General features: G+C 37.7%; 1 protein-coding gene across 4 annotated transcripts in view; it reads left to right on the top strand.

Moving 5' to 3' along the window:
* The window catches only part of CCDC60 (coiled-coil domain containing 60), a 62,077-nt gene extending 44,952 nt beyond the window's left edge, over positions 1–17,125 (top strand). For 3 of the 4 annotated variants that reach the window (XM_080559137.1, XM_080559135.1, XM_080559134.1), the window contains 9 exons: positions 1,814–1,933; positions 2,901–3,005; positions 4,595–4,685; positions 6,534–6,759; positions 10,421–10,511; positions 11,458–11,580; positions 12,699–12,830; positions 14,718–14,907; positions 16,323–17,125. In XM_080559137.1, the coding sequence (XP_080415263.1) occupies positions 1,814–1,933; positions 2,901–3,005; positions 4,595–4,685; positions 6,534–6,759; positions 10,421–10,511; positions 11,458–11,580; positions 12,699–12,830; positions 14,718–14,907; positions 16,323–16,421 (1,177 nt within the window). In that variant the 3' untranslated portion in view covers positions 16,422–17,125. The remainder of the gene's footprint in view (positions 1–1,813; positions 1,934–2,900; positions 3,006–4,594; positions 4,686–6,533; positions 6,760–10,420; positions 10,512–11,457; positions 11,581–12,698; positions 12,831–14,717; positions 14,908–16,322) is intronic. The other variant, XM_080559136.1, reaches the window with a different exon arrangement.
* The last annotated feature ends 50 nt before the right edge of the window (positions 17,126–17,175 follow it).

Here is a 17,175-nt window from a genome sequence, read left to right as displayed (position 1 = left end):
GTGATGTGTTCATCCTTTAGAGACAAAAAGGTCTGTAGAAAAGGTTACATTCAGCTCTGCATGCTGTGCTCACTAACTTCATGTGGTTGCTTTCTGTGATTTTTGAGTTCTTGTGATTGTTGTGTGAGATTCTCTGTTGATTCCTTTCTGTTTCCTGTGGAAAACAAGCAAACTTTCTGGTTATCTAGTATGTCTTTGTTACAGTGTGCATTTGTGGCTGTATCTGGGCCTTGGAAGTAAAAAATGGCAAAGACTGAAGCGTATCATTAAACTAGCAGGAGCAAATTCTGCTTTTCCAGAGCCCTTTAGAAAGTGTCTGCAGACAGACTGTATGCTCCTATAAGACAATTTCATTCTGTCAGAGCTATCAGCAACAATCTTTGTTCTCAGGTTAAAGGCAATTTTTGAAGTGTTTAAGGTTTAAAAAGTAAAGAGTCTTGAATGTAAGGAAAAGAAATATCTTTTTATTTGGCAGACAACTCGGTGAAATGTGTACCTTATTACTAGGGAGTTGTCATGTCGTGTTCTATGAAAGGTTTGGGCTTGTCTGTGTCATACTGGGCCCACACTTTGACTTGACATTTTAGCCATCCATGCATCCATGTCTTAGTGCAGAACAGCTCCATACTCAGGTGTGGTCTGAATAGGTAGATCACTGGAGGAAGCAGTCCGTCACTTGGGCTGTGAGGCTGACCCTGCCCTTCCTCCTGTGCAGACACAAAGGAGTAAGTCAGGGCTCCAAACCAAAGATTTGCATTCAGTAAGTGATTTAGGGAACTGCTTTCTATCACTTCTCAGCTCTTTCCAAGACAGATCTTTTAAGAGCTGCTGCGTATGTCGGCATAAGGTCAGAGGTGTCATCCTGTGACACTCACTGAATCTTCAGGAAGCTCCCAGACAGGTTCTTTAATAGTATAGATGGGTTCAAGACATAGCATTTATCTCAATTCAAGATATAAATGTCAGCATACGTGTAGTGAATGAATTTGGGACTGAAAGCATTCTCACATAGCTCTGTAGAAATCATAGAATCATAGAATGGTTTGGGTTGGAAGAGACCTTAAAGATCATCTAAATTCAATCCCCCTGCCACAGGCAGGGACACCTCCCGCCATACCAGGTGTCCCAAAGCCCCATTCAACGTGACCTCAATCACTTTCAGGGATTCTCAGCTTCTTTGGACAACGTGTGTCAAGTGCCTCACCACCCTCTGAATAAAGAACTTAATGTCTAATCTAAATCTACCCTTTTTTATGTTTAAAGCCATTCCCCCTTGTCCTATCACTACATTCCCTGACAAAAAGTCCCTCCCCAGCTATTCTGTAGGCCCCCTTTTAGGTACTGGAAAGTTGCTGGAATTCCTGGAGACTTCTTTTCCCCAGGTTGAGCATCCCCAACTCTCTTCCTTCATACGAGAGGTGCTCCAGCAACCTTGATCATCTTCATGGCCCTCCTCTGGACTACTAGTAGGTCCATGTCCCTCTTGTGCTGGGTGCATGCACCCAAATTCAGTTTCAAATAAATCTTCAATTGCTAATAATAAGTAGTAGTATAAACATGTAAACACAAATAATAACATTTATAAGTTATCGTAAACATACTATGAATAATTATACATTCTCGTAAATATCTGATTTGCAATATTAAAAATATATATGTGGTAATCCCCAATTTAGAGAAACAGTTAAGTATTTTTTTTAAATGTGAGGAGGAGAGCGGGAACGTGGTGATGTGAACACTGTAAATGATTTTATTGGTTCTGTCTTCATTTCACATACTCCTTTTTTTAACTCTGTTCTGTTCTTTCCTATAGTTGTTCTCTAACAGAAGGCAACCACTTGAAGTCAGGGAAGAAGAAAAAAAAGATGACCTTACGGTCTTTCACTCCTGCTTATACCAGTGTCCTGATTCCAAGACCCCCTGAAGCAAAAAGGTATATTTGAAGGCAGATTTATGTCATACTTTCCTTGGTGGGACACCAGGGGAATTCACAGCAAAACAGACCCATAATCATATTCATCTCTTTAACTGGTGGACAAGATTAGGTGATCTTTAAGGTCCCTTCCAGCCCAAACCATTCTATGATTCTGTGATTCCTGAGAATTTCATGAGGGTAAGTCAAAATAATCAGTCTTCAGAGACTATTAAATTTCGATTGTAAATGTTTGAATCCTAGTAAGTTACTGAAAACCCTGTGTGGGTGCATGTGAACAAATACACATTGTTTGCCCTTCAGATTTTGATTCAGAAAATTCTGACTTATTTGCATATATGGTATAGCTTTTGAGATAAGGCTTGTCTTAAGGAAAGGCTGTAAAAGTTAATATTTAATTTGCCTAGTTTAAAAAAAAAGAAAAAAGGTAGGCCTAGGAAAGAGAGGGAAAAGACAGTACACATATCGTGTACACTATTTTGTTTATTAACCTGTTGCTCACCAAAAGTACCTTTGTATATTCACACTTGCCTGTGGACTAAGTTAAAATGCTAAAGATAAGCTTAGTTCAGAAAAAGATCAGCCTGGCATTTTGAACTAACACATTGCCTCTTCTCAGATGCAAAGCCTTAGAAGCTACTGCAGAATCAAAAAAAAAAAAAAAAAAAAAGGAACCATAAGAATCCAAATCATGAGGTCATAAATCCTGCAACCCTCATAGGTATGAAAGTACTGAGTACATCACAAAGGCAAGTCTGTTGGAGCATTTCCCACCAAAAAATATGCATCAACATTGCAAAAACCTCAAGAGGTGTCTAGAATTCACTGGGACAATAAAAAATTTGTTACAGAAATGCCTTTTATCAACAAGAGCTATTATTGTTAGACTATCTACGTAGCAACATGTTGCCAATTTGACTATGTTTTCCTAACTGTAGCATAACACATTTGTTTCTCCACTTTATAGTGAACATCTTTTCCGACAACTGTGTGCCATACACTGGCTTTTGGAAGCTTTGACCCTTGAATCCAACAGTTCGATGCATTCCATATTAACCTGCTGGAATCCAATGTATGTGCATAATGCATAGTAGTCATTGGAGTAAGGGTTTTGGAATCTTTTGTCCTTTATACCTAGTTGTTTCTCTTATTTCAAGTAATATTTGAGTGAAATGTTATTAATTCCATGCCATGCAGCATAAACAAATTTTGCATTGACATTGCCCCCATGCACTTAGCAGGGAGTTGGACAGTCAAATTAGTAGCACAGCATGAGCCTCTATTATTGCAAGTTGCAGAACTAGCAGAAAATACTGAGTTGACCCAACCAAATTTAGTTGTTTTCTTTCCTACTTTCTTTTGTTAATAATTATGAAAATTAAATACATGTATTAATACATGTATGCATATTCCTGGAGCCTTCTTTAGAGGGTTATACCAGTGAACACAACAGGAATTCCTGGAATGTTATAATTACAGAACAAAGCCAGCTATTAGGTGATAGTTAGTGGCTGTTTTTATTCTATCAATTATGTTATGATGGTGATGGTACTTCTAACAAAACTGCATTGTGTTGCTTCTGAATTTTTGTGCTGTTAGAAGTAAATAATAATTTAAGTTCTCAGCACTTTTAGTTAATATAACAATGTTGACATAAATTTGTTTTAAATTATTCATGTGTATTTGGTAAAACATTGAACAGTTTATGCTCTGACTTACAGGGCATTGCTCTTCTGTTTTCTCTGTATATTCTCAGTCAAGACAAATTACATTTATATATAACATGAGTGGCAGAGTAGCATTATGTAGAATTAGCCTGATAAATTAGACAGGAGAATCAGTCCAGTCCAGCATGTATCATAGATGGGTTTTTCAACCCCTTACATATGAGGAACGACCAATAGACTGGGATAAGAGGAACAGTTTGTCAATAAACCTCACAAATACAGGCTGACAGCAGAGTATAAAGACTCTGGATTCATTTCCAGGTTCAAAAGTAGTATTGTCTCTTGTATACTTTCTGCTTTCTGTTGCAGTCTGTAACCACCACTCCTCTTCCTCAAAGTTACTTGAACTGATATGCATACACACGTACTTCATTTTGCAGTAACCATGAAAAATCAGGCTTGCATTTAGATCACATACTGTCTGTCCACACAAAAAGATTTTCAGATGTGGCAAAGGAAGCAAGCTTAGAACACTAATCTGCTTTGTAAAACCTTTGACTGATTAGATTGGGACAGAATGATAAATGAGCCAACCTCAGAAGTGACCTGTTGCTATACCACAGCTGCAAGCACTGTGGCTTTCACATTTTCCTTTTCAACATGATGTAACATTTAAACTTTTGGACTAGTACAGGTCCTCACTCTGCCAACAGCTTTGAAAAATCAAACTTGTATGACCCTCCTGTCATTTCTATCCATGAAATCTGGCTATACTGGATAAGATTCTTCAGTACTTGCACAGAGGAAGTTGAGAGCATAATCTGACTCAGTACAAGCGTGGTATCTTGCAAAAATGACTTTGCTGTATTTAGGTTCATCTGCACTTGTGACTGTAGCGTAATCACAGCTTATATGTTTACTACATTTCTTAAAAGAAGTTGTAATAAAACAAGGACTCTTGAAATGAGAAACTGATTCAATTGTTTTCACTTAGGGACCCTGGTGGCTGTAAAAAAACAGTGAAAGAAATGGAAGAGGAAAAGTTAGTGGCATTCATGTGGGAGCTCTTTGTTACAAATACAAAGGTAACTTCATTGTTATTTTCTTCCTTGGGAACTAATCTAACTTCTCAAGCATTTTTTTTATTGTTGTTGCCTAATTGAACTTCCTGATACCACATTTTATACTCTGGATCCTGTGAAAGCAGATTGTTTGTCTCTCTGGGTTTTGATGAATAACAGTTTGATGCTAGGTAATAGCAAAAGCAACATGTAGCTATTCTGCAGATTAAAACTGTGGCTTGGCCTTAGAGATAATTACCAATGTGGGAATAATTAAATATTTTGTTAAAACTTATGTAGCCTTTGGCTTGCACTTGCCCCCTTTTCTTTATGAGTTGAGCACCTGGGGATTTCAGACGAGTATCCTGGAAGACCTTGTCCCAGTAAGTTCTAGTCACGATATGTTTGGTTGCCTTTTTACGCAGAATGTAAAGCTCAATTTGAAACAAATTCAAACTAAATTTCTATTTAAAGAAAGCAGGATTCACTTGGCACATTCAAAGCAAAGCCGAGGAAAGGAGAAAAGCAATTCAGATGAAAGCCTTTTAAAAGATAAATAAAGTTATTATCCTAGAGGATGGTAATCTGGTAAGGCAAACATCATTATAAAAACTACAAATGATCTCTAATACTTGGTAGCTGTTTTACTATGATAGTTCATCTTTCTGAAACCACAGCAAGACTTTTCTTTAGCAGTTTCCAAAAAAACCAAGTGAATGGATGGAAATAAAGTGGGAATGAGTTTGGCTTAGCATAACTAGAAGAGCTCAGTAAGGAACCAGTGGATTCTGGTATTTTCCACTCTAGCACATCTTACATTTTGATATTCAGCAGTTTGCCTAAGATTTTAGTTCCTTGCTTTGCCCCCTGTAAGGCAAATTTAAAGAAGTTTTGTAAAAGGCTTTTAAAGCCCCAGGTGAGGCACTCTTAGAAGTATGAGCTGTTGTTACGTGCAGGCTGTTTGCTCTTGTTACTTGTCAGCACTTGCAGCTTGTACCCTCCTGACATAATAACAAAAATGATTTAATGGAAGATTAAGGTTGCTGTTGGGGAATAAGCAGCAAGAGTTGTGAAACTTCTAAAAGACAAAAATTGTGTTCTTATGCAAATATTCTTTTCACTGTTAGCAAAGTCAGCAAGTCACAGAATTAACAGGGGAGTTTCTAAATAGAGGGCTTTCTGACTTTTCCATATAGTCTTATCTGTTCTCTAAAGTCAGGTCCAAATGAACATGAGCAGAGGAAAACAAAGTGCATGTCAAGCCTTGTGTGTCTTTTAGCATCCATATTGCTGGGATTATTTTTCTGAAATAACTTTCCTGACTTAATGATAATTTCCTCTCTGTCATTTACACTAATTATTACTTGAACACTGCTTTTCATATTTGGTTTGAAACTTCTAGTGGAATTATTGGGTTTCTCCAGGGGTACTTGCTTTATAATGCATGGTGTTCCTATTACCAAACCTGCAGAATTCAATCTGCTTTCAGATCTACATTCCTGACACAGTATTTGCCAGGTTATTGGGTGTAGGGAGGAGACCCAAACATTTATCAAACCATTTTGACCTATTCCTCCATGGACATGAGAAAGTTGCTCTATTACCAACCTTCTCCGCTGCTTCAGTGTTACTTCAGCAGAGGAATGTCAAAGGAAGATGATAAATTAAAGGAGGACTGATCCAAGAAATCGCTGCTTTGTTGAAGTCACTGAAGAAAAATCTTTGAGGTTACAGGAAGGCTAGAAAGACCTACTGCTGTGATTAGTTATGGAAATATGATTCTTGTCAAATTTGCTACAGAAATTTGAAACAAACTTTGCTGTTGACATTTGATGTTGAAAATCCTTTCTATTCTTTTTTTCCTATGTACAGAAATACATGCGGAAAGCACGACACTGTCCACTTAGCAGGAAGACAAACAAGATATCTACTCCAGTCATCTCTCAGCTTAGTAGTCAGTCTTCTCATGGTCAAACCCCTCACAGTAGTGTAAATTCCCTTGTGCTTTGCTCTGAAGACAATGTCAACATGAATGGAGGTTTGTCTGATGTTATGAGCGAGTCAGTGCAAACTAAAGAACAACATCATCTTTTTCCCTGTAAGTTTCTTTTCTTGACTGCCAATATCAAATAGATTTGCTCTCAGCATTACTAGGGAGTACTTAGTTCAAAGACACTGCTAGATGTACAAGTGTATTTCTCTTCAGACTTAGGGAGACTTGTACAGAGTTCCTTACGCCCTCACCGTTAGCAAATTGGTTTAAACACAGTGTAGTCCCATGTGAATATTAAGTAAGAGTTTTAATTAATAGTTAGTTGTAGCAGTTTTATGATCAGACTGTCATCCACATCTATAATATTCAACAGGAGGTAAAAACAGCAAAACCGTTCTGTGGTTTAAACAACTGATCCACTAAATACATGTCTGTTTAACTTAGGGGTTTGTTACTCTGTACTCCTCTTACTCATCCATTAGTGATTACCTATGCTTGATAGACCTGACAGAATAGTTTATCTGCCAGCTCTGCAATGCATTTTAGTACAAAACTAGGTAATCTTCAGTCTTTTCTTTTCCTCCTAAGTCAAGACCAGAAAAGCACAGGGACAAATCAGAAATAGATTACAAGTCAGTAGCCTTATACCTAGAATTCACAAAGCTTCATGTAACTCATAAAGACAAAATTTTGAGAGTACATACAATTCATGTACCCACATGTAAGCACATATTAGAAGTGGGAAAGATTCTGTAGTAGGCAGCTAACTAGTAGTTACACCTGAGTGTGCCTCTTAGAGAAGTACTTATGTTAAGGAAAAAATTCAAAATGCAGTTGGACAAAAGGCTTTCCATTAATTTAGATGCTGTGGTTTTACTACTGCTGCTGTAGAATGTCTGCTTATACAAGTTTGATTTTTCAAAGCTGTTGGCAGAGTGAGGACCTGTACTAGTCCAAAAGTTTAACTGCTACATCGTGTTGACAAAGGAAAACGTGAAAGCCACAGCGCTTGCAGCTGTGGTATAGCAACAGGTCACTTCTGAGGTTGGCTCATTTATCATTCTGTCCCGATATAATCAGTCAAAGGTTTTACAAAGCAGATTAGTGTTCTAAGCTTGCTTCCTTTGCCACATCTGAAAATCTTTTTGTGTAAACAGATAATATGTGATCTAAATGTATGAAATGTAAACCTAATTTTTTGTGGCTACTGCAAAAATATACATATATGCAAATCAGTTCACAACATAAGTTTTCTTCACATTGAAAATTAAAACGAGACCTGTATCTGAGAGGTCTTAGCCCCAAGCTCTAAGCTGGATTGTAGCTCCAAAGCTTTTCAGCCAGCAGTTTGGCTTTGAATTCTCAGGCAAAAACTTTTAAAAGAGGACATTGCATATTTGTGCAAAGGTTCATAATTATAAAGCTTGCACCTGTATTTTGGCCTTTTCTTTAGGGTAAATCAATGTCTTTTCAATGGTTTAATCAGTGTTACATCCCTACATAATAGGTATATATTTGTACCCTGTTTCACAGATGTTTAAGATGTAGAAATCAAGGAGGATTGCCAAACTCATACAGCTTGTCTGTGGGAGAGCTGGAGATCATAACCCCAATTGCTGCAAATGCAGTCTAGTGAAATTACTACAGTCTCTGCTGTTTTTCATATTTCTAATTAATGTCTGCCTAGCTCACAGCTATGGAGGTTAATATTTCAAAAATATTATGAATATGGACAAGCTGGAGTATTCATTTCCCCAGTTTTCCTAACTCGGTAATTGGAACAGATTCTAATACTATAAAATGGAGGGCATGGAGATATTCATAGAGTCACAGGCTATCCTGAGTTGGAAGGTATCCAAACATCATCAAGTCCAACTCCTGTCTCCACATGGGATCACCCAGAAATCAAGCCCTATTTCTGAGGGCATTGTCCAAACTCTTCTTGAACCCCGTCAGGCTTGGTACCATGACCACTTCCTTGAGGCCCTCTGTTTCTGTTGGTAGTCAAAAAGAGGACCTATATCTCTGTGGTATTAGCTGTGCTTTGCTTCCTGTTTTCTCTCTCCAAAATCTACCAACTGGGCTGCTAGCAGGACTGGCTTGAGACAACTCAGCTCATCTTGGAGAAAACACCAATTGCAGCCACTCCTTAGAACAGCTCTTCTCCCCCAGACAGACATTATCAGCAGCATAGATGGGTTTCAGATATCCACCTATTCTATCTGCCTGTATGGTAACCATAAATAGAAAAGATAATTGGATTCTTTTTAGAAGGGCTTTGGCAATACATACTAAGAACAGAATGGATGAGGTCTGTATGCAGCCTAAGCTCAATTTTGAGCAGAGGCTCCAACCCCATGGGAGTCAACCTTAATATTCAAACTGCTTCTCAGTTCTAGAGCTCTAGGAGGTTCAGTGGTGTAGCCAGCATCTTAGAAGCTTACACACTGACTAGTAAGAGTCACAGGGGAGCCATCGTTTAAACTAGTCAATGGTAGAGCTTTGAGGTTGGCTAGGAGTTTGGCACTCTTGAAACTTACCTTGGCCACAGCTAATATAGGATCTTTATTATAAGCATGTTTCTTAAAATTTTAGTCCATGAGCTGGTGCCAAACAATTTCTAGCATCCATGTCTTACATTTATAAATTCACAGTATGATATTCAAATCTGTACTTTTAACAAGTGGAAGTAGTTTTTGCTGATATTTAATACAGTTAACGTTCAGCAGTCATTTTCTATTACAGTATATGTGGTGCTTCACAAAAATACAGAAAAATGACCTTTTGAAGTTGAGGATTGCAACTTCAAGGTGCTGAATGCTCAATACAATACCACTTACTACCATGTGGGACATACCAAGCACCTCAAAGGATGACTTAGAATTTGACAGCTAACACTGGGATTTTTAATAAGCATGTTTGGAGGGAATAATGCACAGAAGATGGCCATCTCAGTGTCTTTCCAGGGGGTTGGCATAAAAGCAGGAATGAAACAGCAGTGGAGAGGAAAATAAAGATGTCAATTTTAAGGAAAACAGCGAGTTAAATTGGCTTTCCAGGTGTTTGGGAGAGGAGAATATAAACATTCACATTACAGTGGAAGGCAGAAAGAGTAGAGACCATTGTTAGAGAGATCTGCTCAGAGATGAATAGTCTGGAACAAATAGCCAATGAAGGACTACTTGAGGTCTTAAGTTTTAGCAGATGACTATAAGGAGACGCAAAGATGTAACTGGATACCTGTTGTTTTTAAACGTATTAAATTCCATTTGAAAGAAGAAGGGCAAAGTGATGCTGTAGGCTCAAAAATTCAGAAGACTTGACAATTATGCCAATAGAGTACTAACAGCACAATACAGGAACTGAAGATTGAATTTCTGTGTATTTTGTTCAAATCTTCCAATTTTCTAATGTACTATTTTTATAAGCATCTAATGTTAATAATAATAATAATAATCTGTTATCTCCTACTTGATGGTTGTTTGTTTTTGTTTGTTTTGTTTTGTTGTTTTTCACAGCTTGAAAGAACAAAGTTTTTGCTTTCAAAAGGGATTAATGATTTGGGTGCCTTTGTATTTGGTTACCTATCTTGAAACCTCTTTTAAAAGTCTGTGTTTTTTAAAGAAACTTAAATTTTTTAAAGTACTAAATATTAGGTCTCTGAGGATGTTTCATTTGGGCCAATGTATGTGACATCCCCTCTGCAAGGAGAAGAATGAATACACTGTTGAGTTAGCATGTTTTTACAGATTATTTTTTTTATCAGCCCTGCAGAAGCTGATCCAGATACCACATGGCAACGTGTCAAAAGATGTCCCTGAACAAGAAGATATGGTTGAGAAGACTAGACTGCAGAGGTATGTTACTCAATGTGTTTCTGAATGACTAGGAGAAGCAACTCACCAGGACAGAGCTTAAGCAATTTTTTTCAGAACAGCTGAATTCAGTGTTCAGTGAATTCAAATGATATTAACACTTCCTGGCATGGATGGCAGAATAAACTTACACTAGGCGTGTTCCTTCATTACTCACTTCTGTGGTGGTTTCTATAGCTGTAAGACCAACACAACAAACTATTCTTATAATTAGACTTTGCTGAAGCATTTTTTTTTCCTTGGAGTAGAGATCAAGAGAAAAATTAATTGTAAACTTTGTACCTGGAGAGCAAGGAACTCCAGCAAGTCTGTCATATTAAGAGTGTTTTATCAGCACCTGTAGGATGTCTCACATTCTGGAGAAGCCATACTGTACACTATTTTAAAACTTGTCTTGTCTTACAGTTTGCTGTTAGTGGCTCAGAAGGATTACAGAGTAAACATGCCATTCATTAAAGAGCAAGAGAGAATAATATTAAGGAATCAGAGGCCCAGAAGGCAGGGATGAGTTTACAAATCTGTTTTTGAAGGACGTTATATGCTGTATAAACTCAGCTCAATGTGTGGAAAAAGTTTGGCATACAAATGTCAGAGAGCATTTTATTATAGTGAGGCCAGAGCAAGCCAGTAAAAACTTGCAGCACAGTTAGTACATTTCAATGCAGTGCAAAAAGACTTTCCTGGAAGAAAGTGACTGGCAGGAAAGTTGGAAACAATCTGAATTTAATATAACTTATAATTTTAATCAAATTATTTTGTAAATTTCATGAATTAAAAACTGTAGATACTAAATTTGGATTTTACTGTGAATGAGATCTCAAAATTGACGTGCATTCACATTGCTGTATGTTGTAAGCAACACAGGTGCTTGTCACAAGATGGTTACCACAAGATGTTAATTCCAAGTTTTTTGTTATTTTACTTGCAGCTGCCATATCAGCTCTTTCATTAAAAGAAAATCTAATTTGCGGGCTGATACGAGGCAAAAGTTCGCAGAAATACGTGAAGAAGCAGCTTGTTGTTTACATGACACCCTAGAGAGCCTTGAGAGGTAAAAAGAGACTCTTTTTGTATATTCTTAAAGGACCCTGCGCCTTGCTTCTCACCAGATTTAGGACTTGTCTTCAGATGTTTTAAAATGCATCTACTGATTTACATAAAAATAAGAATAAAGGCATGGTCTAGAAAACTTCATGACTGTCCACATACAAAAAATATACTACAGGTTAAGAACTTATGGCAGTGTTTTGGGATATTTCTGAATGACTCTTGTGGAACATAGTTCTGATAAATACGTTGTATATATTTACTTTGAATATCATAGTCCTTTAGACCCAAAGAGAGAATAATAAATTCAGTTCACATATAGTCTGCGTGGCTATCTTGTAATTTCATTTCAGAGATCACTGTATTGTTCTTCATCATTACTTTGACTACTCTCATAGTAGCAGTTGCAATGACCTCTCTCAAGGCCTTTTCCCAGATCAGTGACATTTCTCCTCTGTTGACCAGCTGAAATCTGTCTTCCTTTTCCTTTCACAGATGAATGTTTCTGGGTGATAGTTGTGCAAATTGTTTTTTCTCAATAAGCAACAGGCCTGAAATTCTTCCCTATGTGGCTGTTCTGCAGGATGTTATAGGCACAGCTTTCTTTCCCCTTTTCTCTTCCTTCTTCTTTCCAATCTTTTGTTCCAATTTGTAGTTAGATTTTTTTGCCCCAGAGATTTCCTTCTTTGGAGCTGGGTGCTTACTTTCTTCCCTGAGCAACTGTTGTGACTGCCTAAGGAACTAATCATTCTGATAGTATTCTTCACTATGGAAGGACAATTTTACCCTAAATCATTCTGAAGCATTACTGTTTACTTTGTTTGTTTGTTTTTAAGTGGTGGATACCTTACAGAAAGTGGAGCTTTCAATTAAAATTTAAAATTTCAATTTAAGTGTTTTGACTTTGAAGTTTTTCTTACCTCCTAGAGTTGACATAAAACGTAAACAGTTTTTAATATGCTTGTAGAAGAAATAGGAAGTTTTATTAGTGTCCGCAGACTCGTCATGCGATGTGTTCTTCACATTCGTTGTTCTCCGCCTTCCTTAGTATCCTCCGAATCAACTGTGAAGAGGAATGGTAAGTTTTCAAGGATGGCTTTAATTTTTTATTTTTTTTTGTAGGAGCCAGGAAGAGCGATGCTCTCAAAAATACCAAGCTTTGAAACGATTGAAGTATTTTAAAAAAGACATGGAAAGACTAAGACAGCTGGACATAAGAGCTGAAAGAGAACATGTTGAAGATGAAATAAAATGGTAAGGAGTCACGGAGACCCTCAGATGGTCATGGTCAGAGAGCTGTCATTAGTAAAAAATAAAAATAAAAAATTCTCTTTCTACACAAAGCGAAGACGTGGAATTGCAGAGTGCAAGATGCATGGAACATGTTTTTTGGCCTACCCTCTTTTGTTCTCCTTGCTAGTAAGCCTTCTGTCCTTCACATCTAGCAGTAATGAAAAGCCAATTTCTTATCTCAGGCCCAAAATGCAGGTGGCCCAGGAACTCATCAGTCATGAGTTAATGAATAAACCTAGTCTTGGCCTATATAGCAAAACTCTGGTTTTAGTTCTCCAACATATGTTCCAGCTGTCCACTAGATTTAAGTTCTGACATGTAAATAAGCCCTGAAACTGGAATGAATGTGTTTTTGCTTTTATATGCTCAGTTCTGCTACAACAAGCCTTAACATGGACAGAGCTTCATGAGTATAAAGGAGACTTACACCAGTATAGTTTTTCACTTTTCCCCCATATGAGACTAGTACTATCAGCCAGCTATTCCTTCATATAAAAATCATACTTCCATAGTAAGGAGGCTTGTCTTCCTTTGACTATGCCAGCATAGTTAGATGAGGATACCTTTCTGTTGCCTGTCCTGCAAAGTGCTCATGAGAGAGGTATGCGAAGAGTGAAATCTCTGACACAGCTGGTCAACCCCCTTGTGGAGACACTAGGTCATGACAGAGAAATTGCTTTCACCATAGCACTTAATTTCACTTACAACACGGCTGTTTTTTTCCCGTACTCTTGCAAACACTGCCTTGCTAGGAAAGCTGAATCGCAGTAGGAATGCTTTACTATGCTATGCTGTCAGTCTGGTTGTTTTCTCTCTCTCAAGAAGTGAGAAAAATAAAAATAAAATATGAACAGCGTGATATGAGCCTAGTGGCCCTAGCTTCCTTTCTCAAAGAAAATACCTTAATGCATTAATTGGTTATATAAGACCTGCTTGTGACACAGTTCTGGTAACTGGGATAGTAAAGAGTTGGCTAAACAGCCATACCAGCAGTATGCAACTGAGTATAGAAGTGGCTCTATTGAAGACAAGAAGCTATGTTTTCCTTTTTTACTGATTTAAGGAAGAAATTCCTCACCTCTCTCCTGCTGTACCAGTAACGTGCATCCTAAACTGTGGGGAGGCAGCACTTCCTGCTGGTGTGCTGCCAAATCCTCAGCCAGCAAACCCCAGTCATGCACGGTCTGGAAGGGCTTGGAACATCAGTCTTTAGGACTGTCAAAACAGCACTGCAGAATTTACACAGAACATTAAAAAAAAATGGAAGTCTTTTCACAAGAGTTTTATTTTTATTGTAATGTGTAATTCTCCTTCTGGCTCTATACTCAGAATACAATGGTAAAGACTGTGTGTTACAGCGTGCTCACATCAGTGAGATTTATGTCAGCACATAATGAAGAATGATGTTAACGGGGAGAAAAGGAAGAGTAAAGAAAATCAGAAAGTGTTTCAGAGAAGGCACTGATTGCATTAGAAAATCTGTAGAGGCTAAACATAAATGGGGAAAAGCTGAAGAGGACATATCTAGTAAAAATGGAAACATTGTTTTTTATTATTATTTGCATTCATAACCAAGTTTGTCATTCAAAATTTAAACGAACGATGAAGAAGCATCTATTTTAATGCCCTGTAAAGGGAGGTAGTGCACAAGTTCTATTAAATAAAGCTCCTTTGCATTATTCGATGGGAATTACACTGCATATTGCATTCCACAAATAACCTTTTTTTTTTTTTTAAGCCATGGAGGTGGCAAAGTGGCAGAAGTGTCAGGCAGACCTAGAGTTATCCATCAGATAAGCATTTGTTCCTAGGGCTTCTCTTTTACTGCTGTTCCTCTTTCTGCTAAAGGTTTCCTGTATTGCTGGCCAGACTCCCAGAGTCTGTGAAGAATGACCATTACGTGAAGAAAATCTTAAAGAAACTGGAAAAATTTGGCCTGACTCCTGATTTAAAAATTCATCATGACACCTTTCTTAAGGCTTTGACTAATCTACAGGTGTGGGAACTGTGTTCTCCAGAAATTGCTGCAGCTGTGGAGGTGAGACAAGTCCAGTTCTTGATTCTCTGTATGATAAGGTTGAGGAAAGCAGACACCTAGGGGTGAAATTCATGCAGTGGAAAGTTACCAGATGAAATCATTTAGGATCTCATTATTGAAGACGGTACTATTCACCTTTTACAAGGCACATTGAACTCTGCAGGAGAAAGCTGTTATGACAAGCACTGGATTATTAATCAGTATAATTCTATTATTATGTCGTTGATTTATTTACTGCCACAGTGAAAGTGAAATCTGTCATAAATTGTTAAGATGCTCGACAAGAAACATTCACTTCTTGTGCCTTGAAGAGGCCTGTCATTCCCAGTAGTTATATCTATGAGCTATTACGCCACTGATTCAGGAATTCTGCAGATATCTTTGTTTTGCTTCAACAACATGTCAAAATAATCTGCTTCTCAAGATCTTAACTTGGGCTCAGCTCTTGTAGTTGTAGAAGCGATTTGCAGAAAGTAAAGACAGAAGAAAGAAACCAGAATACATTTAGAATGTATACTGCTACCTAGTGTAACCAGATCAAAAAAGGCAATGATGCCACCTTCTGGTTTTCGTTCTTATTACGGTTCTTTCTTCTCATTTGCAAGACAACAGTAATCTCAGAGGAGCAGCAGGTTACAGTGTGTGTGCATCTTCATTTACTGAGTATATGATACCTTACAAGAGCGAAGCACCCAATGTGTTGAGATCAGGCTACCTGCATTTTCTTGATGTTTTATGAAAATAGCCGTTTTGTTTTGTGCATATCTTGTCGCTAACCAGAGAGGCAGCCTTATCTTGGTGCTCAATTTGTGTCTCTGTTGCTTGTTTTTCTTTTTAGATTTATTTCTTTGCTTTTTCTTTCTGTTTCCTTTTCATTTGACCCTTCATGTTAGAGTAGTATTAATAGAGAAAAAGATATAAGCATTGCTGAATCTCCTATCTGCTTATTTATACATCTTTCAAAAATAGCCACTGAGGAGGGAAGACCTTGGTATTCCTTCTGACCGGAATAGATAAAGGAAACTGTAGCATTTTAGGAGCAAGAAGAGCATCAATGAATATAAACTAACACAGATTCCAGATGAGGTTTTTATTTAACTCCAGTTTGCTTTAATGTATGTAGTGCTATGTCAGGCAGGAGACAGACATACGTTGAAAAACACAAGAATTGACTTTGAAGGATTCAGGGTATAAATGGCAAGGAAGATTGTAGAGTTTTGCTTTTAATTCATTTTAGAGCAAATCCAGCTGTTCTGAAAATTGCATTAAAATGTTTTGGTGATATAAAGCATTGTACTGTTTGCAGAAATCAGTATGTTTGTTCCATTGTCACAATGATCAATTTTTCCCGCATGTTATGTCTTTCTCTTACATATAAAATCAAATGCTCAGGAAATAACCTTTTTCTGTTTCAGTTTGTACGTGAAAGTATTGTGCAGATGCCAGAAGAGGATTTCAGTGAGTGGTTTCAGACAAGAGTAGCCCCTCTCAGTGCACAGGCCTCTACCTTTTAATCAAATGGCCAGATGAGTGTGTTTTCCAGATACAACTGTCTGGATTCAAGCAGAAAACCTACTGTCTGTTGAGATTTGCCTCAAGGAAGGCTGGGGAACAAATTAACTTCAGGAAGTCCTATTGATCACTCTTGCACACCCTGTGCAGTGCTCTGCTGGCCGAGGTCAGCCACAGAAAATAAAAGCTCAACACTGTTGCTCCTTCGTGTGTGACGTCTTGGACTCACCACCAAACTTTAATCTCACCTAACTTTTTAGGATGAAGACTGAGTTCCTAATCACAGGCCAGGTGGCTTCTTCAAACACTTCTCCAACATTACCTACAGTATAGCAAGCATCTCCTCATTACAGATATACCAGTTGTCATATCTCAATAGCATTGTCTCTGATTGCTCTTCATTTTACCTACTGTTTACAAAACATAACCCAAACGTAGGGAGGTTGTAAGCTTTAAGATGATTGGTTTTTGCTCAAATTATTTTCTGAAATCTGGATGTTTTATTTTTCCACTGAGTTTATTTTGTAGTTACTCTGTGATTATGGCTTAATTTCTTGCCTTATTAAAATCACTTGAAAAAACAGGCATCCTTAGGTGCATTTTCCAAGTTTTTACCTGATGATGTGCTTTCTGCTGATTACTTTAGCATATATTTTCCATTACTCTGCTGCATAAGACAGTAGAATGGCACCCCTGAATTCAGAGACAGTGATAATTCAGGAGCTCTGTGAATCTCTTTGGGCTTAACCATCTATT

Source organism: Anser brachyrhynchus (genome assembly GCF_964034855.1).
Source record: "Anser brachyrhynchus genome assembly, chromosome: 17".
NCBI lineage: Eukaryota > Metazoa > Chordata > Aves > Anseriformes > Anatidae > Anser > Anser brachyrhynchus.
Note: the sequence above shows the minus strand (reverse complement) of the source record. Positions and strands in the feature narration are given on the sequence as shown.